At 32.8% G+C, this 25,621-nt stretch overlaps 1 protein-coding gene across 1 annotated transcript; it reads right to left on the bottom strand.

The window, feature by feature from the left end:
• Positions 1-10,146: 10,146 nt before the first annotated feature.
• Positions 10,147-24,960, bottom strand: LOC108226481 (umbelliferone 6-dimethylallyltransferase, chloroplastic). The gene is made up of 11 exons (XM_017401447.2): positions 24,802-24,960; positions 18,930-19,189; positions 18,757-18,840; positions 18,587-18,661; positions 18,407-18,490; positions 16,713-16,802; positions 16,386-16,583; positions 16,140-16,211; positions 15,888-15,983; positions 15,030-15,134; positions 10,147-10,383 (listed from the first exon to the last, which is right to left on the bottom strand). Exons 1-11 carry the CDS (start codon positions 24,860-24,862, stop codon positions 10,342-10,344), a joined length of 1,167 nt encoding a protein of 388 aa, XP_017256936.1. The 5' UTR covers positions 24,863-24,960; the 3' UTR covers positions 10,147-10,341.
• Between the last annotated feature and the right edge of the window lie 661 nt (positions 24,961-25,621).

The raw sequence follows: 25,621 nt of genomic DNA, 5'->3' as shown, positions 1-25,621 counted from the left end.
AGTGGTTTGTCTAACGCCACCTCGACTGTGAACCCTTATTATATTATATAAGGAGTCTGACAATCTAATCTTCTGCTATCCCATTTGATACTAGATTGTCTACAATATATAATATACAGACAATGTGAAAACATGCATTCAAGATCCTCAAATAATTGTTATATACTTCAAACGAATATTTCAGTATAACCCTAACAATCTCCCACTTATACTCAAGATATTCTTTGAGTATATTAGTGTTTATTACAAGCAATCCATTACCAACTATAATAACTATGTGACCAAGTATCTGACTCCTATCGCTTCCACGTGCTCCTGAAAAGCCTTAGCTGGTAAGCTCTTCGTGAAAGGATCTGCCCGGTTATCCTTCGATGCTATGTCAGCCACAATGATATCTCCTCGCTTAACGAACTGTCGTATGAGGTGATACTTACGCTCTGTGTGTTTCGCTGTCTTATGGGCCCGCGGTTCCTTGGTATTCGCCACAGCACCAGTGTTATCACAATAAATCGTGATTTGCTGTGGCAGATTAGGAACCACACCCAAATCTAGCAGGAAGTTTCGGAACCATATAGCCTCTATGGCTGCCTCCGAGGCTGCCACATATTCGGCTTCCATGGTTGAGTCCGCGATGCATTTCTGCTTCACACTCCTCCATATTACGGCTCCACCTCCCAAAGTAAAAACACATCCCGAGGTGGACTTTCTCTTATCCTTATCCGTCTGGAAATCCGAATCGGTATATCCCAGAGGCACTAAATCAGAGGACTTGTAAACCAGCATATACTCCTTAGTCCTTCGCACGTACTTGAGTATTGCTTTTACAGCACTCCAATGTTCTTGTCCTAGGTTTGACTGGTATCTGCTAACCATGCCCACGGTAAAACAGATATCAGGCCTCATACATAACATTGCATACATTAGGCTCCCACATGCCGAAGCATAAGGAACTGCCTTCATGTTCTCTATCTCCTTAGGTGTCGAAGGACACTGCCTCTTTGATAGAGTAACTCCATGTCTGAAGGGTAAATTATCCTTCTTGGAGTCCTGCATGTTAAAACGAGCTAATACGTCATCTATGTAGGGCTCCTGAGATAAAGCCAACATCCTTTTCTTGCGATCCCTTATAAGTTTGATCCCAATGATGTATGCTGCTTCACCTAAGTCCTTCATTTCAAATTGTTTGAACAACCATGCCTTTATTGAAGACAACATCTTAACATTGTTTCCAATGAGTAAAATGTCATCAACATAAAGCACTAGAAAAACCACTGCATTTCCCTCACATCTCTTATACACGCATGCTTCGCTTGGACATTGATCAAATCCATATGACTGGACTACGTGATCAAAGCGAATGTTCCAATACCTAGAAGCTTGTTTGAGTCCGTAAATAGACCTCTTCAGCTTACAAACAAGATGCTCTTGGCCTTCTTTAATGAATCCCTCTGGTTGCTGCATATAGATGGTTTCCTCAAGATTTCCATTAAGGAAAGCTGTCTTGACATCCATTTGTCAAATCTCATAATCGAGATGAGCTGCTATAGATAAAAGAATACGGATTGACTTAAGCATGACTACTGGCGAAAAGGTTTCCTTATAATCGATACCTACTTTCTGAGTATACCCTTTCGCAACAAGTCTTGCTTTCCAGGCTTTCACCTTTTTGTCTGATCCCCTCTTTTTCTTGTAGACCCACTTACATCCAATAGGTTTTACACCTTTGGGTGGTTCCACGAGCTCCCAGACCTGATTAGAATACATTGATTCCATCTCAGAATCCATTGCCTTTTGCCAAAGACTTGCATCTTTGTCCTGTATTGCCTCTTCGTATGTCCGGGGATCATCATCATGTTCACCAGAGACCAAGTCCGAAGACTCTCCCAGAAACATGAATCTGTCGGGCTGTCGAACAACCCTCCCACTACGACGAGGAACTGGTGCGGTATTAGTGACCGGTTGCACAGTCTGCTGTGGTTATCCTACTTGTACTACAGGTTCATTATTCGTCCCTCCCACTAGTTCCTCTAAAACGATACTACTCTTGGGTTTGTGATTCATTATATAGTCTTCCTCTAAGAATCTTGCATTGGTGCTAACAGTGACATCCCGATCCTTAGGACTATAAAATAAATAACCTTTTGTTCCCATGGGGTAGCCTACAAACAGCTTTACTTCTGTACGAGATTCTAGCTTAGTCGCGTTCTTGTTCAGCACATGTGCTGAACAACCCCATATCCGAATGTGTCTCAGACTCGGTTTGTCCCCGGTCCACAATTCTAAAGGGGTTTTAGTAACCGACTTAGAAGGTACTAAGTTCAGAAGATAAGCTGCTGTTTCTAAGGCATGTCCCCAAAAGGACTTGGGTAAATCCGAATAACTCATCATCGATCTAAGACTCTCTAAAAGAGTCCGGTTCCTTCTCTCTGCTACACCGTTCTGCTGGGGTGTGCCTGGTGCAGTCAACTGGGATTCTATCCCATTCTCTGATAAATATTCCCTGAATTCCCCAAGCAAGTATTCGCCACCACGATCAGATCGTAGTGACTTGATACTTTTATTATGTCGCTTCTCCGTTTTAGCTTTGTACTCTTTGAATTTCTCAAAGCACTCAGACTTACGGCGCAACAAATAAATGTATCCATATCTAGAATAATCGTCAATAAAAGTGACGAAATACTCATAACCACCTCTTGCTTGGATATTCATAGGTCCACATAAATCAGAGTGAACCAATCCTAACACTTCTTTGGCTCTATTCCCCTTTGCCTTGAAAGGCCTATTGGTCATTTTACCTTCCAAGCAGGATTCACAAACTGAAAATGGCTCCACTACCAATGAGCCTAAAGGCCCGTCTACTACCAGCCTTTGAATCTTCCTCAAGTTAATATGACCTAATCTCAAGTGCCAAAGATATGTTTGGTTCAAACTAGAAGGTTCCTTTCTTTTATTAGAGGTAGAAGATGTGTTATACAATACCCTATGTTGTAGTTGCAGTGCGGGTTGACTAGGATTAATTATATACAAATTGTCTTGCAATGTACCAGAACATATAATCCGTTTATTCATCATAATAGAAACATTACGATCCAAACAAACATTATAACCATCCATAGCAAGTTTAGAAACCAAAATCAAATTCCTTCTAAAAGAAGGTACATAAAGACAATTGTTCAAAACCAAAATCCTATCAGAACCAAAAGATAAATGAATAACTCCTACTGCAACTACTGCTACTTTCGTAGCATCTCCCATGAACACGTAGATCTCACCATCTCTAAGCATTCTGGATTGCTGGAACCCCTGCATAGAGTTACAAACACGATCAGTGGCTCCAGTATCTACACACCAAGTGCTCGTAGATATAGCCGCTACAAATGTTTCTGTAACTAGAGAAAGAGACATACCAGTATCGTTTGTCTTCTTAGGAAGAGGACAATCCTTTTTCCAGTGACCCGACTGCTTGCACCGGTAGCACTTCCCCTTAGGCTTTTTCACACCACCTTGAACTCCCACTGCCTTCACAGCTTTCTGTGTCTGAGCCTTTTTCTTCTTCTTATTGCCTTTCGGCTTAGAGGAAGAACCTTTCTCAGCCACATTCACTTGAACACTCTGGCGAAATAATCCTTCAGCTGCCTGAAGTTCTATCAGCAGTTCCGCAAGACTATACTGCCTCTTGTTCATGTTGTAATTCAAGCGGAACTGCTCAAAACTCTTGGGCAAGCTCATAAGGATAATGTCAATCTGGGTTTCCCCGTCAAGCTCTGCACCAAGGATCTCTATCTCATTCAAATGTGACATCATCTTGAGAACATGATCCCTTACAGGTGTACCTTCAGCCATCTGAGTGTTCATTAAAGCCTTCATGGCTACTTGCCTAGCAGCCCTATTCTGATCTCCAAAAAGTTCTTTGAGATTAAAGAGCATATCCGAAGCAGTGGCCATAGCTTGATGCTGATGCTGCAAAACACCCGACATTGCTGCCAGAATGTAACATCGCGACATCTCATCAGCCTTTGTCCACCGCTTATAATACTCTTTCTCCTCATCAGGAGCATCAGCAGCGGGCTGCTCAGGCTTGGGTTCATAAGTGCAAAACTTGTACTCCTCAGCAGTCAACACAATGTCCAAATTACGTTTCCATTCAATATAGTTAGGTCCGGTAAGTTTGTTATCCTTAAGTATGGTGAACAGTGGATTAAACCCCATTATATCCTGAGAATCATGCATGAAAAAATCACATTACACATAAAGAAGAGTGCATAAAAAATTAAGTCCCATTGGTTCCTCTAACAATTATTAAAATTAAATGCACTAACGTTTAAACACCATAAGTTTCTGGTACGTCACGATGGGTGACATGTATACCACCTAAATTTGTTTAAACGTTACTTCGGTCCTATTACTAAACAATAAGCCACGTTGGGGTGGTCTATATTATTTTTCATAGCTAAGTGTATACCATCATCAAATCTTAAATTACCCGAAACCTCTGGAACTTGGTACGCCACGATGGGCGGCATGTATACCTTCCAATATTTCTGGAATAGAATACTTTAATTCAATATTCGTGTCTGGTTTGATTTCTAGGCAGTGGAGGAGTCACATCGGTCTCACTTAATACCCATAAGCCTTCGAAATCGCCCCAAATCAGAGATAAAGAAAATCCGTATCTATTCGTATTAATTTAAGAAGTTTGTTCCAGTAATATCTATAACATTCTAGGCACCATAAATTACATGCCACGATGGGTGACGTATACATAATTTATATTCGCCTTTATGTTAAATTACATACAAACAATGATGGAGACCATGGGATTTAATACCATATTAACTCCCTCTCCCACTTAGAATTTACTTTGAGGATTTTAATCAAGATGCATCGCCCTATGTTATTTCTTCGAAGTCAACATGCATACTATCATTGTTATAGCAACATAAAGAACACATAAAGAACACATAACATGGCAGCATACTAGCATGATTAAAGCATTAATTAAAAACATCCCTATGTCCATGTCATTCTAGCATGCGAAGGGTTAGTATCACATGGCATAACAACACAAACAAGAAACACATAATAACAATAATCAAGAATCATAATAAAGCACATCCACTATTATGGCCCCGGAAAAATCAACTTCGAATTCATCCTTCGTCAGAATCCAGATCTGTCCAGAAAACTTCGAGAGCCCGTTTGGAGGCCTAAACGGCCTCAGAATGCCTCGAAAAATCCCGAAAAACACTTTCGAAATCACCTCAACCGGGATTCCCCGGGTTGTGGCTAGCTCCGTCTCGTTCTGCCGTCTCCGAAAAGTGCTCATTCGCCCAAATCGGACACCGTATGCAAAAGTTACGCCCAAAACAGTGCAGCACCCGCGAAACCCTAATCGCAGCAGCGGAAGATCCTTGTTTCTTGCAGCCCCGTTGATCAAACAATTACATACTAATTGTACAGACGAACCAGCCTATTCTATTACATCAGATCATAATCTAAAACAATTACAAATTGAATTACAAGATTAAACTATCACGATCAACCCACGTGATTTACAACAGCCACGATAAACCACGTGGAATCCAAACATAACAGAATAATTAAAACACGGCCATAATAGTGGACAACGACCTGCATCACAGAATCACTATATACATGCATATATAATCATGACATGGACTACATATCATAAATCGCAGAACCGCAACCTGGCTCTGATGCCATTGTAGGAACAATCGGACCTTGGTCCTGCGTTTTATGATACTAATTAAAAGTTCGAACAGAATATTAACCTTAATCGCTACGGCGCAAGCGATTCAAATCCACGTCTTCTACTGTATTCCTTGATTCTCCTTGGAAGAAGTGTGGCCTTCGATCTCCCAAGGTGTGCCTCTCCTTCAAGCTCCGAAAACCCAAAACCCTAGCTGTCTCCTTGAGAAAAACGTCTGCCTCTCTCTGACTCTAGGATTAATTCGTTTTGGTGTGTTTTTCAGCTTTAGGAGAACGAGAATATATAGGCTACAGCAGGGATCATGGATCATTAGGTCAGGCCTTCCAATGACACTCCGGACCAGGCCCAATGTCATTAAATATTAATTCTATCCACTAAAGAACTAATATTTGCACTACCTTTCCTAATTCCGTAAATTAATTATTTAATTCGGCTCCCATATTAATTGCTTATAAATTCCCCATGTTTAAGATATTGCATGTCCATTAATTAAATTAATTTCTGACAATTAATTTAATTAATATCTTTTATCCTTGATCATCCACTCAACCTTATAATTATGCAAGAACAAATCTGCCTGCAGGACTAAAGCATAATTATCTTTATGAGCTTTCAAGAGGACATCATCACCCGAATATATTTTTCGGACACGGTTTCCTTTTATAGTCAATATCCCACTCTGTATATAATGTCATTGCCCAATACATAAATTCGTATTTAAAATAAATTACTTAATTTATGAGTCAAGGCATGTGCATTAAATACAAGTGTCAATCACTATATCCGGATTAAGAACTTAAGCATTAATAACATCATAGAATCTTAGTTCTTTATTGTCAGAATTAAAGAAACAATTATTCTACTATTTTGATCCCGTTCAATATACACAAAGTATATAAGTATTATTCAATAGTCAAGATAAACTATTTCCAAATAATACTTGAGCCGTTCCAGTGGTTTGTCTAACACCACCTCGACTGTGAACCCTTATTATATTATATAAGGAGTCTGACAATCTAATCTTCTGCTATCCCATTTGATACTAGATTGTCTACAATATATAATATACAGACAATGTGAAAACATGCATTGAAGATTCTCAAATAATTGTTATATACTTCAAACGAATATTTCAGTATAACCCTAACATTGCCTACATATACTCCCTCCGTCCCACCAGGTTCTTTACGTTACTTTTTGGCACGCATTTTAATGCTCCTATAAAGTATACTTACATTATATATTTATTTTTAAAAAAAATCCCCAAAAAAAGTTTGACATTTAAACTTTAATTCAAAAAAAGAAAAAATTAAAAATATGTAATAGAACTATACTTTACGAGAGCCTCAAAATGCGTGCAAACAGTGCACGTAAGCATCCTGATGGGACGGAGGGAGTATATACTAATTATTTAACAACACTTAAATAATTTAGGATTAAATTTAAGTGGCGCCATGCAATTAATACATATATATTATGCCATTTGAATTTTAAACTTTGGCACCACTTTCAAATTTGACTTTAATCGAAAGCGCTTGACTTCTCTTTATTCGGGAACAGCTCGAACATGACTTGATCAATTCTTCGTTTTTCAAATACGTCGAACAACTTCATACGTACTGATGCTCTATGCACTGGTCTGGTTCACGAACGACTAGTACTGAAGCGGATCTTCGTATTCTTTTCTTGATGAATGTCTTGATCAGTCAATCTTTGAACGTGCGCGCCCTAGAGACAACACTAGATTATGTTTTTCTGTTTAAAGACATATGATTATTAATAATATTGTTCTATTGATCATTCCTTTTATAATTTATTATATCTTTATTTACTGTGATATAAATGTTAGATTAATAAATTTCTTTGGAATATAATATGAATTCTATATCTCTAAGTACGTGACTTAGAAATGAGATTATAATAATAGTATTGATATTCCTAAAAATCCCTAGTTGAGTAATATTATATTGGGACGACGATGATAATACATTAAGCCTAGTGTGTTTTGTTGACTGATGATCACATCTCATTGATCATAGGTATAGTGATATTAAAGTCAAGAACACAAGCACATGTATAATATATATATATATATATATATATATATATATATATATATATATATATAGTCCTACTCTAATAGAAACCAAATTAGCCTAAATACTAAAAACCAGTTTCTAGACAGTTTTTTATCACTATTTTTAAGTACAGAAATCATTAATTTGTACATAACATATAACTAATTTATATATAGCATATCTCGCGAATATAAATATAAATATACACACACACACACACACACACACACACACACACATATGCAACGTATATGACTATCATCTTCACCCAAATCGTAATAATGGACCTCCTACCACCATTACCAAACGATTCTATGACGTGCCACCATTGTCTATCATCACCAATAGTCACATACACTTTCCATCATAACTTACAAAACTAACGACTACTTACCATCATCATACAACTTCTCTTGCGGCTTCCTACCACGAAGAACCTTCCTACGGATGAAATTAATCATCTATAATCGATTATCAATAATTTAGATAAGAAGATCTTCTCAATTTTGATAATAAAAATCGCTGTTTACATACTGTATAAAAACAATGATTAGTGCAGTATAAATTAGTGATACTCGTAGTTATAAATAGTGGTAGGGAAACTGGTTTCTAGTTTTTATTTTAAGAGTGGTTTCTATTTGATCATGAGCCTATATATATATATGTGTGTGTGTGTGTGTGTGTGTGTGTGTGTTGTGTGTGTGTGTGTGTGTGTCTACATATGGGGTCATGTTCAAGAGGGAACCATTATAGAGAGAACTCATAGAACCCTTATCTTATTTCTAGTATTAGTTGGGGTTCTACAGCAGAACTTCACATGCGAAAAATGTCAATATCTATGTATTATATTTTAAAATTATTTTTGAACACACACAAAGATGAAAAAACATGAAAAAAACATGTATTTGGATTTAGATCCTAAAAATCTTTTTAAAATTTAGAGTTCTACAGCAGAACCTTGGTGGTTCTATGGTTCTATTTTAAGGACTGGTTCTTTATTGAGCGTGACCCATATGTGTGTGTGTGTGTGCGCGCGCGCGCGCGCTGCTGGATAGACCCAATGTGAGATTCTTCATGTTTCTTCATTCTTGTGTCATATGTAATCTCACAGTCATAATGATATAATGGTCCCTAGACTTGAAATCATTATATTTCTATATATACAATGATTAATGTACTTTGATTACATCAAAAGTTTCTTTTGACCGGGTAATGATAAAAGTGTATTTCGGGTACATTATGAATTGTATAAGAAATAATGAAATCAGAAATCTAGTTGGTATTTTATAATTAGGATCGCGCTAGGACTTAATTATAATAGGAATATAATTTCAAATTTCATTAAAAACTCTAATTGGATTTAGAGTTAGGATTGTTTAGACTTCTCCTATATAAACATCATTATGGCAAGCTAAAGCGTAACAGTTTTTATTTGATAAAAATTCTAAACCCTAGTAGCCATAGGTGTTTGTGTGAGAGAGAAAAAGAACATTCTGTTTTAGTGTTAGTTACCCACCGCCTCCTTCATTCAAGCGTTCGTGTGGCTACGTTTGGACCATAGATCGTCCGTTGGCGGGACACATGGTGAACTCCATTAGACATGATTCATAAAGCTTCTCAAGGGAAACATCCGAACTATGAATTAAATATTGTTTTTCTCATGGATCCTGCGGTGGGCTTCGAAAATTCTGAAATTTTCACATTTTAAATTATTGTTTCCGCTGTGTTTTATTCCTCGAAACCCAACAATGACATCAGAGCTACATGCGAAAATTTTTAATGTATTACACAAACATACATTTTCAACTTAGACTCCATTTGATATTGTAGTTGCAGACAACTACAATAATTTTGTACTAAAAAACAGGTGAAAAGTTGTTTGAAAAATCTAACATTAGTTTTTCCGAGCAATAGTTTTTAAGCTCAAACGTTACTTTTAGAAAAAACAGGTCTCTTGTATTTTTGGAATTAGATGTTTTTCAACTTTTGCGGGAAGCTGTCATAGATTCCATTATCAAACCTCACCAAAAATATTAAAAAAAATTATCTTCTAATTCAAATTATACAAATATAAGACAAATTTACCAAAAATTTATTTAATTCATACAACACTTTTTTACCAACAATTTTTCTAATGATATGATAGTTTTTAACACCATTCTCAAACCGACTCTTAAAATCATTTGAAGCTCTAAACCTAAATTAATTAATATATACTACACGGGAGATAACTAAATCATCATTTAGTCACTAGAAAAATATCATTAATTTAATTGTACATCATGCAGACCCTCAAACAAACTCTAGGAGCGACCACCACTTAGATGATACACAATATCAGAAAGATATAATTTTATATTAAAGTTGGTTAATATTGATAATCATAGTACAAGTTTCAATTTAAATTATACAATTTTGTTGTTTGATTGAAATACATATAAAACTATTCATATACGAAAACATGTACATCTCATGTTAATGGATATGTGTCCTTCTATATCCGCGTAGAAACACCCTTTTTCTTGTGTCTTGTCAACGAATGAAATGAATAAGCGCATACTCGACATAAAACAGCTGCAGGTAAAATATGAAAATCAGGATAATTTAATAACTTATATTCGGCAGTTCAGTGTATGCAGAGAATATACTTTATGGTGACTTAAACATGTTAGGCCATAATTTTTGCGTCTTTGTCCTTATTTCAATCATAAGCCAACAGCCAATCACGAAGAAATTGTCAATCATGTTGAGCAGATTTTGTGGACAAATTTAGGATAATTTTGATACGCAATATTCATTTAAGATTATTTTCATTCATTTTTTTTACGGGTAAGATACACATACACACACACACATATGTATATGCTAGTGATCAAATACAAATCTAAAGTAAAATACAAACTACAAACCAATCTAAGCCGTTAGATCAATCTGATCTAATGGCCCCCCTACCATTCACCACACACAATAAACATGTACCCTCCCACACATGATTTCAATGACTCCGTTTTTAATTTTATTTTTCCCGTCAATCGGTTCACTGTTTTTTTGAAATCCGACTTCACTGTATTTTTCTTCATCTCCCATCGATCAATTTACATACCATATTTGATATATTTCATTTAAGTTACTGTAATATACGGTTTTGACAAAAAAAAATATTTTCCCATTCAGTTATAATTTGAAACAACTATTTATAATGACTAACCCTGTAGTCTTTATGTTAGGTCTAATCAGACGAAGAAGGGGGGGGGTTGAATACGTCTATACCAATTTGTTCGATTAATTCAATTGCGGAATAATTCTGTTTAAGTCCAGTTAAATCAATCGTAATCAAGAACTTCAAAAAAAATGGTGGACGAGAAAAAAACAACTGAACAAGAAATTAAGTTGGAAAAGCAGAAGCTATGGAATGCTGCTTTAAAAGAAAGAAGAGTAGATGTTCAAAGGAAGCTTGGTGCAAACTGAGACACTACATGGAAAATCTTCTCCCAGATTCATCAAGGTCCTTTTGAAAACAAAGGTCTAGACTCCCTCATCAATAGACTGATGTGTCAAAACTATAATGTTGTTGAATACATGAATGCTTTGACAACAGAACTAGACTTTGTTACTATTGTTGTGGATAATGTACATGAAAACTGGCACATCCTTGTGTACATTTACAAGAATGGATCTCACAGAGTTCAGTTGAAAACTTCATGTACTTATCTGTATCTGAAATCTGGGTGTTTCTAAGCAAAGTGAGAGGGAGATCTGGGCTGAATGAACTTCTAAGGGACATGATTCGTGAGTTGGAAGTCCACAATAGTCCACAAGTTTTTAATGATCCGTACTCTATTAGATTCCACAAGGATAGGTAACATAGTACTCTACGCTTGGATGCGGATTCTCTATCAAAGTATCAAGTGAAGTACCTAGTGGAAGTGGAGACTCTGCTGAGAACCAAGGGTTTCAGAAGCAGAGAAAAGACTGACGCTGCTGAGCATATCAGGGCATACTGAACAAAGAAGAACATCAAATCCTACTTTAGGAAAATATCGAAAGTCAAGTTCTCTCGGCCAACAAATTTTTATGAAGACCCTAAGGAAGAAGAAGTACTATTTCATTTGGCTCGTGCTAAATCAAGAAGGACACTGCGTGAACAAGTCCTACCTGAGGACCCTGTTAGAGATGAACCACCTACTCCAGCGCATAGGAGTTAGGAAGTAGAAAGGGAGAAGTGGTGATTAGCAAGATAGAAAACTTGTCTATATGTTCAATCGTTTGGGAACATATATCTTGTAATCTATAGGAACATATATCTTGTAATCTATTTTAATGTTTGATATCTGGAAAATTGTTAAATATTGTACCAAATTTTTTTGCTATTTACATTCTCTATTTTATTATTTTATCTTATCAGTTAGTTGAGTTATCATCTAGAAAATTTGCATTTACTTTAACAAACAAATAGGGGAGATTGTAAGGCATATTTTTAGCCTATTTGTATTGACGAGATGACAACTTAACTCAGATAAAAAATAAAGGTAAATAGCAAGTGCTGTAAACCGGAATTCGTACGAAGAATGTCAAGTGAATGATTGGAATTACTTGTCAAAAGAATTCCAAGATGATTGATGCACTCCACTGAAAGAAGTTCATTAATATGTACAGGCGTCAGTGACATATAATCTTTTGTAGCATCTCCAGGAGTTCAGAAGGTATAAATTTTCCAAAATTCATTTACTCAGAAGATTCCATTTGATACAAAGTTATGAAGACATACTTGAATATGAAAATTCGATGAAGCGTCCACAACTTAAATGTTTAATTGATGGAAGATATTTAATTTAGCTAGGCGCAGATGAACTAGACAGTACATTTGTGTGTCAACTATTTAAATTAAATATTTAACATCAAAGAAAGGTGGTCGTTCAGTCGAAAGACAACCGAAGAAGAAAATTTATAATTTACAAAGACTTTGATGATGAAGAAATGAAATATTTATTCACTACTCTAAGTATTTATTTTAATTGAGTAATTTATTTATTAAATTATTTCACAATGAAGTAGTTTAATTCATGAATTATTTTAATTATATATATAAGTGAAAAATAATTTATTAATTATTTATATTGGAAAATATGTTTGTCTTGCTGATAATTTCGGCAAGACAATCAATTATCTTGCTAGAAATTTCGGCAAGACAATCTGTTTGTCTTGCTAGATGAATTCTCGGCAAGACAATCAGGCTGACAAGATTGTCTTACCGAGATAGTGATTGTCTTACCGAGCTACACCAATTGTCATACTAAGCTTTTGTTGATTGTCTTGCAAGCTTAAAGTGGATTGTCTTTATGAATTGTCTAAGGCACACAATAAAAAAAAGGACAGTTGATTTGACACTTGGATTGTCATACCGAGTTTAAGATTGTGTTACAATTGTCTTGCCCACTGTTTAGATTATCTTAAAAATGTTTTTGAGCCATTTCAATTGTCTTTTTGACCATTTAAATTGTCTGAATGGATTGTCTTTTCAAGACAATCAATTGTCATACAAGTACAACTATTTCTATATAAATTGTAGAAGTGGTTTTTCATTTCTAGTGTTAGAAAATTTGTAAACACTTTATCAAATTGCAAAATTTGCTTATTGTTGTGTTTGATCACCTTGATTGTTTTAATCACTAAACTAGAATACTTCATGTTAAATTTATTTTAAATTATTTAATGGACATTAAAACTAAACTATATTAATTCTGTAACGACTTTCAAGCTTAAATAACTATTTAACTTGAACCTTGTTTCATTAATTAATATAAATATGATTTCCAAGTTCTATTCTAATCAGATTAATTCCGCGCAAAAATCTTACGTTTGTATTCAACCCGTCTCTACAATCGTATTAGGACCAACAATATGTTTGCTTCTTCTTTTTTGACGAGGAACTTTTAGAAGTAAATCCAGGATGCGGGCCACCCTACTAGACCCAACACATGTAAATTGAGTGGTTTTTGCATTGGTTGGTGGCCCTCAAGAAATGTATGCCACTCACGAATATCGAACCCCTAACCACAAATTTTCCATCCATATCCATAACCACATTTAAGTAGAAATTTTCGCCCTCCCTTATTGCATTTAACTTTTTTATGAAATTTAAAATATATGGGTATTCACTTAAAAAGGGAAAATACGAATGGCACCATTTAAAATTGTCTAAGATAAGGTATCATTTAGAATTTCTTAATAATTATTTAAAAAAGTACAAGCATAAGAACAAAAATATAACTAAATCTTCTTTTTAAGTAAAACTATATATTAAAATATACTCCCTCCGTCCCAGCCAATTCTTTACGTTTGGTTTGGGCACGGAGGTTAAGAAATATGTATAAAGTAGTGGAAAAGAGGAAGAAAAGTGGATGAAGTGGTGGGACCCATCAATTTTTAATGAATAAAAGAGAGATAGTGGAGTAAAAGTAGTGTGAAAAGGGAGTAAAAGTAGTGTGAAAAGGGAGGAAAAGTTGGGAAGTGGTGGGACCCATTGACTATTTTTGGTAAGTTTTGGAATGTAAAGAATTGGATGGGACATCCAAAAAAGGAAACTGTAAAGAATCTGGTGGGACGGAGGGAGTATGTAGTCTAAATTATGTTAAAAAAGTATGAGCATACTCCCTCAATCGCTTTTTAGTTGTACTTCGACTTTTTGCACGTAATCTAAGGTGATTAGATTACATATTTCCACTTATTATTTTTTTAAATTTTCTTTTTCTGTATTAAGGTTTATAGTCTATATTTCTATTCATAAAAAGAAAATTTGAAAAGAATAAGTGAAAGTATATTTTCTTAATTACCTTGAATTATGTAAAAAAAAATTCAAAGTGACAACTAAAAAGAGACGGAGGAGTATTAAGACAACATCCAACACACTGCTAGAAGAGACGATAAATGAGAACGCGATATTATTCCTTACGTATTTCTGAAGCTATTAATATACACTATTGCAAAGGAGTTCATAAAAGCATCAAATTAATGAAAATTCCGCCTGTTACATTTTTATCATGAGAATGTGTAATGCATTATTGGAATTTAGTTATTTTTGTAGATATATGTAGCTATAATCACTTCCTAGAGTAATATAATATGAGTAATATTTACTAAAATCTTGTGTTGAATTGATTATTTTTACTATGTGCAGAAACTTGATATCTTGCACTCAAATCTAACAGATAGCCACGTACCTTCCATATAAACATGTAAAAGGACTGTGTGGCCTCATCGTCATCGAGATCAAGAGAATTTGCTCGAAGTAGAAGAACGGAGGCAAGTGTAGAGTGGCCTATCACCTGAAAGAAAAGCAAAACAGTATTACTAACTAAGAAAACATTGGTGTGGTGTGACAAAATTAAATAGATTGAACATGATCACATAGCGATCATTTAATAAAATGGGGCATTTATTATAAGATTCAAAAAGGATTAGTAATTGTGGCCTTTTCATAATAATAGTAACTGTGACCTTGAAAGAAATGGCCCTTTTCTACTTTGAATGAAAGGGAAAACCTTAACGTTTATGGCAATTAGGCTTAAACTTTCATTACTTGTTCAAATACCATAAGAGGGTGTTTGGAAATATGTATCTCATCTCAAATGATAGATTTCAAATGACAGAATTTGAGTTGTCATTTCACATTCTCGGATTTATGCTAACATTTCAATATCTGGATTTCAAATGAAATCTAAATTCAAGTTCCCAAATAGGTTATTTGATCAAATCTAGATTTTAAAATGAATTTGGGTTCCCAAATAGGCTATTTGATCAAATATAGAATTTCAAAACAGGCCATAAAGTTGTTACATTTATTGGTACTATTTTGAAGTTTGTACAACTTTTTTTCCGTTTTGATTGAGGTTGTCATGATATCTACTATATACCTTTGAGTAGTATCCAATTTGTTTAGGATGTTTTCTGCTTGACCCAAAGTCATTTAACATAGTAGTGCAATGTAACAGTACTCTAGTTTCCTATATGCTTGCACAGGTTTGGGATAGGCCTTTTACGTTGATATATACCCGAGAAACTTAGCCAAAATAACTTACAGACACAAGCTTGCATATGAGAAATGAGGACGAAGCTCCGATCACTATACCAGAACCATATGCAGTCAACAAGATGGCTAAACACACAGAAAACACCTATAGAAATCAAGAAAACATAGTTAGCAAAAGAATATATTAGATGGCAGAAAATTTGAAGAGAAACTTAAACATGGATGTTTTATGCTAGAATGGCTCATGTCGGTTATACATAATGAAATCCAATTGGGTTCATGTCGAGAGAGGTGTACACACCTTCTTTCTACCATATTTGACACTAAATGTTGGGTTGCCAAATGCTAGGTCTCCTCGAACATCAGGTATATCCTGTAGCATGCATTAGATGATGATACTCAGATTAGCATATTGAATCCAAATATCTTCCTTTTCATGCAATAACGTATTATAATCCTCAACATTGCTAGATATTTTCGTGTTCTTACAACCGAATAAACAGTTTCTTATCGCAAAATATCTTGTAAAAGAAGAAAGTATATGTACCTTGGACAGGGCAATAACCACTGAAAACAGAGTGAAGAAAGTGACAGTAAAGCCCAAGGACTTGGTTAGTACTAATGGTCTACCAAGCACATATTTCTGCATGTGGCAGAAGACGCCAAGATTAACACTGAGTCCATATAGAGCCGCGATACTTAATGCAGCAAGGGTGGGCTTTGTTTTCCATCTGAGATAAGGTAGCTGCGAGGAACAAAGTTAGGAAATACGTAACCCCTTCAAATCAAAGGTTAGAGAATTTAAATTTTAGCAACAAAAAAAGTGTTATGGACTATAAGATGTAAAAAGTAAGGAAATATATGTGATATATACATCAGCAGAATATGCAGTTCCTAATAGAAAAGGTGTAAGATTTCCAAAAAACAATGGTGGAGACTTGAACATCACTGCCACGGCCAAGCACTGCACGCCAGCACAAAACATTCAGTTAGATATAAAAAAGAAATATAAACAGTTCATTGGTATGCAAACTTAAATATCCAGAACTAAATATTTAATTGATAACTTCACCAACTAGAGATATATAGTCCATTTATATTTTGAACTAATTGTAATATAGATCAAAGTTATTGGTAATAAATATATATAGGGTAGCTCGATGGCATACCTGAGTTTAGAGGTGGCAATCGTTTCGTTTCGTGTATTTTCGTATTTCGTGCACTCGAAAATGAAACCCGTATCCGCCCGTTATTAATTTCGTGTACCTAATTTGAAACCCATATCCGATCCGAAACGTTTCGTGTACTTTTCCTGTATATTATATATAAATATATTAATATAATTTTAATCAAAAAATAGATTGAATATATATTTTCTTATATAATTTTACTAAATGTGAATAATATATTTATACTTGTATGCAATTCTATACAAATTTGTTAATGTATCTATAAAATACATTTATATATACATATAAATATATATATTTTACATAATAATATATTTAATAATTAATATATTATAACATATATATAATATAATTAAATTATGTACAGATATTTCTTGTACTTTCTTGTATTTTGTGTACCCAAAATGAAAACCCATATCTTCGACACGAAATCTATTGTATAATTTCGTATTTGTGTACTTTCATGTTTCGTACATCGAAAATTAAAACCCATATCTATCTTTTTCGTGTCGTTTCGTTTCATGTTACGTGTCAAATTGTCGGGCCTACCTGAGTTCCATAGTATACCACTATAAACATATATATTATATACATAATATATATATATATATATATATATGTATATATGTATATAATTATATTTTTATGGAATATAATTACAAATTTTGATTATTAAATCGAAAACGAAGTTATACAATTTTTTATTCCAAAAATCATCTAAAATTATGTAATATCTCAACATGATTCTTTAACAGAATAATAATCATCCGGAAATATTTTTCTGTGGAATCAGTTTTGAAAATACACTTTTTTCTTCAGATATTAAGTGTTAAATTACTTATGATAAATATACGTTATAATATTCTATATTAAAATCACATTTTATATGTATCTTATAATAGAATTTATAATAAAATCGATAATTATACAATAAGGCCTTGTAATGGTGGTCTATATTATATATTTGTATATATATTAAAGTTTCGAATTTTGGGCCCTTAAAATTGAAGATATAAAATAATAATTAGTTAATTCATAATTCTTTTAGTTATCAAGTCCTCATAGATAATCGGTTGACGGGGAAAATGTCAAAAAGTGAAAACGCATATGTGGCCATTCAATATATCATAAATCTTTTAGTGAAAAACAAAATAAGATTAATGTTATATAGCCTAATAAATTTTTACAAATTTCTTTATCAAAAGATATGACAGATAAGTGTAAAATTGTGATTGTGTGATTAATATATTATATATATAAAGGAGGTCTAAAAAATTGGGAAAATTTCTTGAAGTACCTGACATTTTCCGCAAAATAATATTTAACCCTACAGGAATAATTTAAGAAAATGATAATATAGAGTGTTTTAATTTCTAACCATAAAACCAGATGCCCAGACAATTGCTTTCCCTTGCCCCATGGAAAGTTCTCCCGAAACTAGAGGAAGATAAGGCTTATTTATCTGCCAAATGAGGAAACCAAAGAGAGTTAGACATCAAAATAGTCTAAACTTTATACTTAATTTTGTCTACTTAAATCAAGCAAGTAGTTTTATTACCTTGTCTACTTCGACATCAAACACCTGATTTATTCCAGCAACGTAGATTTTCAAGAACAGAAATGGGATCAAAGACTGCATTAAAATAAAACTCATAAATTTTATAGCTACACAAAAATAAAATATTATTTATTATTTTGACATGTACTGAAAACAAAATCATATTCTACCTGGAAGAATCCTACAAAAAGAGCAGGTGATAAATCTCGTAGTGAAGTGAAAGGCAGCAGAGAAACCGAACTTATTGCAATAATCTGCTTTGCAAAAAGTTGGAAATTTATTTAAAGTCTGTCGATTTCAAATAGCCTTTATTTAAATTGAGTACAAGAGCGATAATACTTACTATGCCAATGAACGTGTATGGACGAGAAAAGTTGTATATAGCCGTCAACATTTTCTTGATATCATCTTTTGGCTGTAGCACAAACTCACCATCTGATGTGGCCCCAATTCTGTGTGCTATTCGCTTGTCACAACTGTTGCCAAAACTCTTGTTTGGATCCAAGATTTTGTGGTCTGAAAACCCCGTAAAGATAATATTCTTTTTGTCTCCATTCAATATAATCCTATTTCTTTTCATGCGTCGAAGCGATGTAAGAGCGCCTACAAAATATCGATATAGTTTAAGTGGCCATAACAATCTATAATGGCTAATTTTACATTTGCAAACATCGGCTTTAAATTTTAAAATAGATGTTGCACAATATATTTGTTTAGTAAAGATGTGATCTAATTCAAAGCTGTTCTGTATACTCCAGTTTGAGTTTATCTATACTTAAAACATGGATCACTAAATCTTCCCGGTAGTTTCAAATGAGAGTAGTGCTAGGTGTACAGAATTGTGTAAAAAAAATTTGGACATAATGAAACGGCAATTGATGTGGAATGTTTTAATTGGATTGTTAATGTGAATACATGGGACTCATTCCAATTAAAATCTATCACATGTCATAATGTACAAAATTTTGTATACAATTCTGTACAACAAGCATTTTCCTTCAAATTATATATATGAGACATTTGATCCCATTTTTTGTGTCCAGTTCATGTAGTGCTTTTCTTCGAAAACAGTGTATCAGATTTCATAATATAGTGGGTAAATTTCCCAAAAATACGACATTTTCTTCATGGGTCTCTAATCACTAATCAACCGGCATAAATTATGCATGATTGGCATTGATATATATATGTATGTATGTATGTATGTATGTATGTATGTAAGTAACATTTCAAGGTTCGTGAACATCTATCTCTACTTAATATATAGGCTTAATGACCTTTTAACCCTCGAAGTTTGGATGGATGTTCTGATGCGGCCTCGATGTTTAAAGTCGTTCGATTCAACCCTTAAAGTTTCACTATTGTACCTTTAAAGATTCAAACCTTAAAGTTTCAACCCTTAAAGTTTCGCCATAATGGCTAAAATGTACATTCGGAAAACTTGGAGGGTTGAATCGAACGACTTTAAACATCGACGCCGCATCGGAACATCCAACCAGACTTTGAGTGCTAAAAGGTCATTAAGCCTAATATATATATATACATACATTTTTAAGACTCGACGTGCAGCTTGGGCTGCTTTCATCTCACTTTAAGCGTTAATCAAATTTACGTCCCAGCAGTTGCAGTTAAATCTTGACTTAGGATTTTAGTCGTCTCGATCAGACTGAGCTGAATAAATAAATTGTAACAGTTTCCAATATCACCAGTACAATGAGCTTTATTTGACGTAATAAAGTATATAACTAAAAATTAATCATGCACGTTAAAAGTATCTCATAAGGACCTTGAGAAACTAGTTTATATTTAAATCATTCTTGATTGTTTTTATGAAAAGAAAGATGGGGAGAAGGAGATATGATTTCCAAGGATGATAATAAAAAGGGTATATATCTGTTGAATTATGTTCTATGGACTAAAGAAAAACATTGGAGTATTGGAGAATGAGTTACAATTTTTTAATTTAATCAAAAATAATATTTTTTCATTATCCAAATTTTTATGTAATTCATCATTTATAAATTGTCTTAAACAAAAATATCAATCAATATTTAATATTTTTTAACTTTAACAAGTGTTAAGATTCTCTTTTGCTTATTAGTTACATTGCAGAACATAGTATTCTCTGATTTATAAAAATAATTGTTCTACGTTTTGATTATAATGTTTACATTGTTGAACATAATCTGCATGTTGTCGTATGTTTACAAATATTGTAAGACAGAAAAAATTAAATTTAGATGACAAGATTATATTTTTTCAAATTCTTTACTCCAATACTCCAATATATTTGTCTACTCCATAGAACTTAACTCTCTGTTATCTCTTGCATCAAAAGATCTCGGATATATTTAAAATAATACTCTCAGAAAAATAGAAGGGAATTTATCAAAAATACTAGTTTTTCTTGCGATTTTACTATCTTTTAAAATTTTCTGAGAATATTTTCAAAATTTTGATTTTCTAATAATTATTTTAAAAAAAAATGTAGTATTCTTGTAAAAACAATTTTGGACTTGGGTATTTATGAGCAAACCCCAAAATATAATGAATTTTTTATACACCTTAATCAATGTTGAAAAATTAAAAAATTGAGATGTAAAATTGAAAAGCTACTACTTATTGTATTTTCAAAGGAATTACACCTTCACTACAACAATATTTTTATTAAAACTTTTGTTTGAATTTTATATATCTATTTATAATTATACTTACGTGGATATATAGGCAACTTTGAGTGTCAACTACATAAATGAATTTTAATAAGAAAACCTATAATTATAATTAAAGAGATAATACATACATATATATATATATATATATATATATATATATATATATATATATATATATATATAGGCTGATGATCAAATAGAAACCACTTTTAAAATAAAAATTAGAAACCAGTTTCCCTACCACTATTTATAACTACGGGTACCACTAATTTATACTGCACTAATCACTGTTTTTATATAATATGTAAACAACGATTTTTATTATCAAAATTGAGAAAATCTACTTATCTAAACTATTGATAAACGATTATAGATGATCAGTTTCATCCGTAGGAAGGTTCTTGGCGGTAGGAAGCCGTAAGAGAAGTTGTATGATGATGGGAAGTAGTCGTTAGTTTTGTAAGCTATGATGAAAAGTGTATGTGATTATTGGTGATGATAGACAATGGTGGCAAGTCATGGAAACGTCTGGTAATGGTGGTAAGAGGTCCATTATTACGATTTGGGTGAAGATGATGGTCATATACGTTGCATATATGTACATATATATATTTATATTCGTGAGATATGCTATATACAAATTAGTGATATGTTATGTACAAATTAGTGATTTCTTTAGTTAAAAATAGTGATAAAAAACTGTCCAGAAACTGGTTTTTAGTTTTTAGGCTAATTTGGTTTCTATTGGAGTATGACTCTCTCTCTCTCTCTCTCTATATATATATATAGGCTCATGATCAAATAAAAACCACTCATAAAATAAAAACTAGAAATCAGTTTTCCTACCACTATTTATAACTACGGGTATCACTAATTTATACTACACTAATCACTGTTTTTATACAATATGTAAACAGCGATTTTTATTATCAAAATTGAGAAAATCTACTTATCTAAACTATTGATAATCGATTATAGATGATCAATTTCATCCGTAGGAAGGTTCTTGGCGGTAGTAAGCCGCAAGAGAATTTGTATGATGATGGGAAGTAGTCGTTTTTTGTAAGTTATGATGGAAAGTGTATGTGACTATTGGTGATGATAGACAATGGTGGCAAGCCATGAAAACGTCTGGTAATGGTGGTAAGAGGTCCGTTATTACGATTTGGGTGAAGATGATGGTCATATACGTTGCATATATGTGTATATATATGTATTTATATTCGCGGGATATGCTATATATAAATTAGTGATATGTTATGTACAAATTAGTGATTTCTGTAGTTAAAAATAGTGATAAAAAACTGTCCAGAAACTGGTTTTTAGTTTTTAGGCTAATTTGGTTTATATTGGAGTGGGACTATATATATATATATATATATATATATATATATATATATATATATATATATATATATATATATATATACTGTTAGATAATATTTCTTTCATATTAGTATATTTTATACCTAATTGAATATTCATTAATTAAATTTTAATGTTTTATTATACGAAGAAAGTAATTCTAAATTTAAAAGGATATGACAAAAATTCAAAAAAAAATTCATAACTATTTTACTACACACAAAAGAAATATTGTTCGAATCATACATAGAATTCTAAAAGACGGATTTGGGCGATTTAACAACCCATGTGAAGATAATTGAATTTTCTACCATTATAAATGTGTCTGATCAGTACTATAAATCAAGTTAGTCAACTACGAATTTTGTCTTTAGAAATCTATTCGATTTTAGAAATAGAAATCTCTTGTATAGAGTCATGTTCCACATAGAAACATTAACCATAGAACCCTTAACATTGAAGTAATTGTATGAGGTATTATTAGAGAATATAATGACATACGTATAATTAAAAGGAGTCATGGAGGGGGAAGCCAAGAGGAGGAGACAGGAGTATGTGCTTCGAGATTGGAAGATGAACGACACAAGGATAATATATTTTCCTCTACACTTTTTATTGCATTTTAATCTCCTAATGATTTTTATTTTTTTTAATTATTATTACGGTCGGCTAAACTCACGTGTTGGAAGGTATGCGGTAATCCCAATATGTTATGTGGTTGTTATATCTGCAAAGTCAATTAATCGTTTGATTGCTCCGTGAGATTAATTATGTTAGTGTGTAGTTCATTTTAATTTTTCTATGTTGTACATGAAGTCTATAACAAGTTTTCAATAAGTGTCTTTCTTAATATATCAAAATATTTAGAGTTGTGTCATAAATTTAGTGGTTGATCTTCTTGATTTCCAACATATTTATATATCTGCTTTCAAACAACATTTTCTAGACTAATGCTAAAATTAATAATTATATACAAAGTCAAAATCGAACCGATCTCTTATCTTGGTAAAATATAAAAGAAATAAGCACTTGATCTTGTATGTTGAACGATACACTTATTCAGTATTATAAATGACACATGAATAATTTAAATGGAGTCACGTTATTTGAAAGTGGTAAAAAATAAATTACAATACGTAGAATGACATATGAGAGCAAGTCTAATAGGTTATTTAAATGATTTCCTAGACTCATATTTAGGTAATGTTTCATAAAGAGGCACTCCATCACTATATTAGTGATTACCTGAATCACGCACAACCTCAAAAATATTATTTAGAAATAAAAGCAACGAGTTTAAATTTTGATATTTTTACAAAATATTTAGAAAAAATATAATATTTTACAAAAATATTTTGAACTTAGTTATTTACGAGAAAATCCTTTTTCTTTACCTCTATGTATAAAAGCAGAATCATTTCTGAGAATCTCATAAAAAGGGAGTACGTACAAAGCTGATGAATTTTACAAGTTCTGGGAAGGTGACAAAAAAAAACTTTAACTAATCTTTTACGTTCTGAATGTGTAAAACATTTTCTAGTATTAATTATAAAATCTTATATTATTATTAATTTGATTTTTTATGTAAAAATAATATAAATTTAAACTACCACACACTTTAGTGACTTATAAGTGAAACTAACCAAACACTTAAATAGTTAATATGTCACCTTATCTAAATATTTTGATAAATTATAAATTTTAATTCACTTATAACTGATAATTCATTTCTTTATTTATGAAATTAAACATAGTTTGAACTTGGCCAAACTTGAAACTCCCCCTAAAATTCATGAATTGCAAAATGAAGTCTAGGCACGTATTTGACTATCACTCATAACAGTTTTTATTATATTTTAATGAAAAGTTAGCAGTTTTGTATTTTAATCGATCTATATGATGGATTAATAAAAGTTAATACAAGTAGATGCTCTTAATTAATGTTATAACAAGGTCCTATAGTATATATTATTTGTTGAAATCTCTGAAATTCATTAATTTCTTACGTATATAACAAATATACTTTTGCTAAAGAAAAACTTTAAAAGAAAATCATAATTATTATACCTGTAGAGTAAACAAATTTGAAGAAAAAGATGAACATTTGTGTTACACTGAGGTGAGAAGATGTAGGAGCAAGTGAACACGTAAAAATGAAGATATGGAGGTACGTACCTCTTTCTGGTTGAAGATGGACAGTAGAGGAGAAGCATGAGGAACTGAGTGATTGAATCATGGCTCTTCTTTCAGCTTTGGGGCATGAAGCAAGAGGCGATGGTTCTTATATATGGAAACGAGCTTTTTGACAGTTGCACTACGGGTGAGATTAAAATAAGTGCTTTTTGCTTAAAATAAAAAAGTGAAGTAAAAGTCAGAAGCAAGTTAAGACTTATAAGTGATTAAACTGTTTGGTAAATAAGCAGAACTCCTGAAACAAAAGCTGATAATCCTAACTTTTTTTAAGTGCTTCTTGATTTTTTACACAAACGATACAAAATAAGTACTTATAATTTATAAACTCAGAAGTTGGCTTATAATAACGCGACCATAGTATCATTGCATAAACAATGAGGAAGTTGTGCAGCCCAGCATGTACCTAGGCACTTGTCGTTTCCATTTTTAAATTTAAATATTCAGTCGGGTCAACTCCTTTTAAATATTCAAGTGCATTGTTAGTTGCGTGTTCGGTAGGAGCATTTTTGTGATGTTTTAGTAGACAGATTGCACTATGCACGATAAAAACACAATTCTCAAGGCAACAGGCAATAAACTAATACTGGAAAACTGAGTAATCAACAATTCGAGAGGTTCAATCTCTCCACAGCTACACAAGATATAAGATATTCGATAAAAACAAACCCTAAGCTCCTTCTCTTTCCTTCTTTACGACGCTGCTCTTTCGGTTCTATTCCATTTCTGCTCTTATTTTTTCTTGACTGCCCACGTTCAGAGGCGGCTCAACAAGAATAATGAATAATATATAATAATAAATGTT

Source organism: Daucus carota, chromosome 6, assembly GCF_001625215.2.
Source record: "Daucus carota subsp. sativus chromosome 6, DH1 v3.0, whole genome shotgun sequence".
NCBI lineage: Eukaryota > Viridiplantae > Streptophyta > Magnoliopsida > Apiales > Apiaceae > Daucus > Daucus carota.
This window is presented reverse-complemented; position numbering and strand designations above follow the sequence as displayed.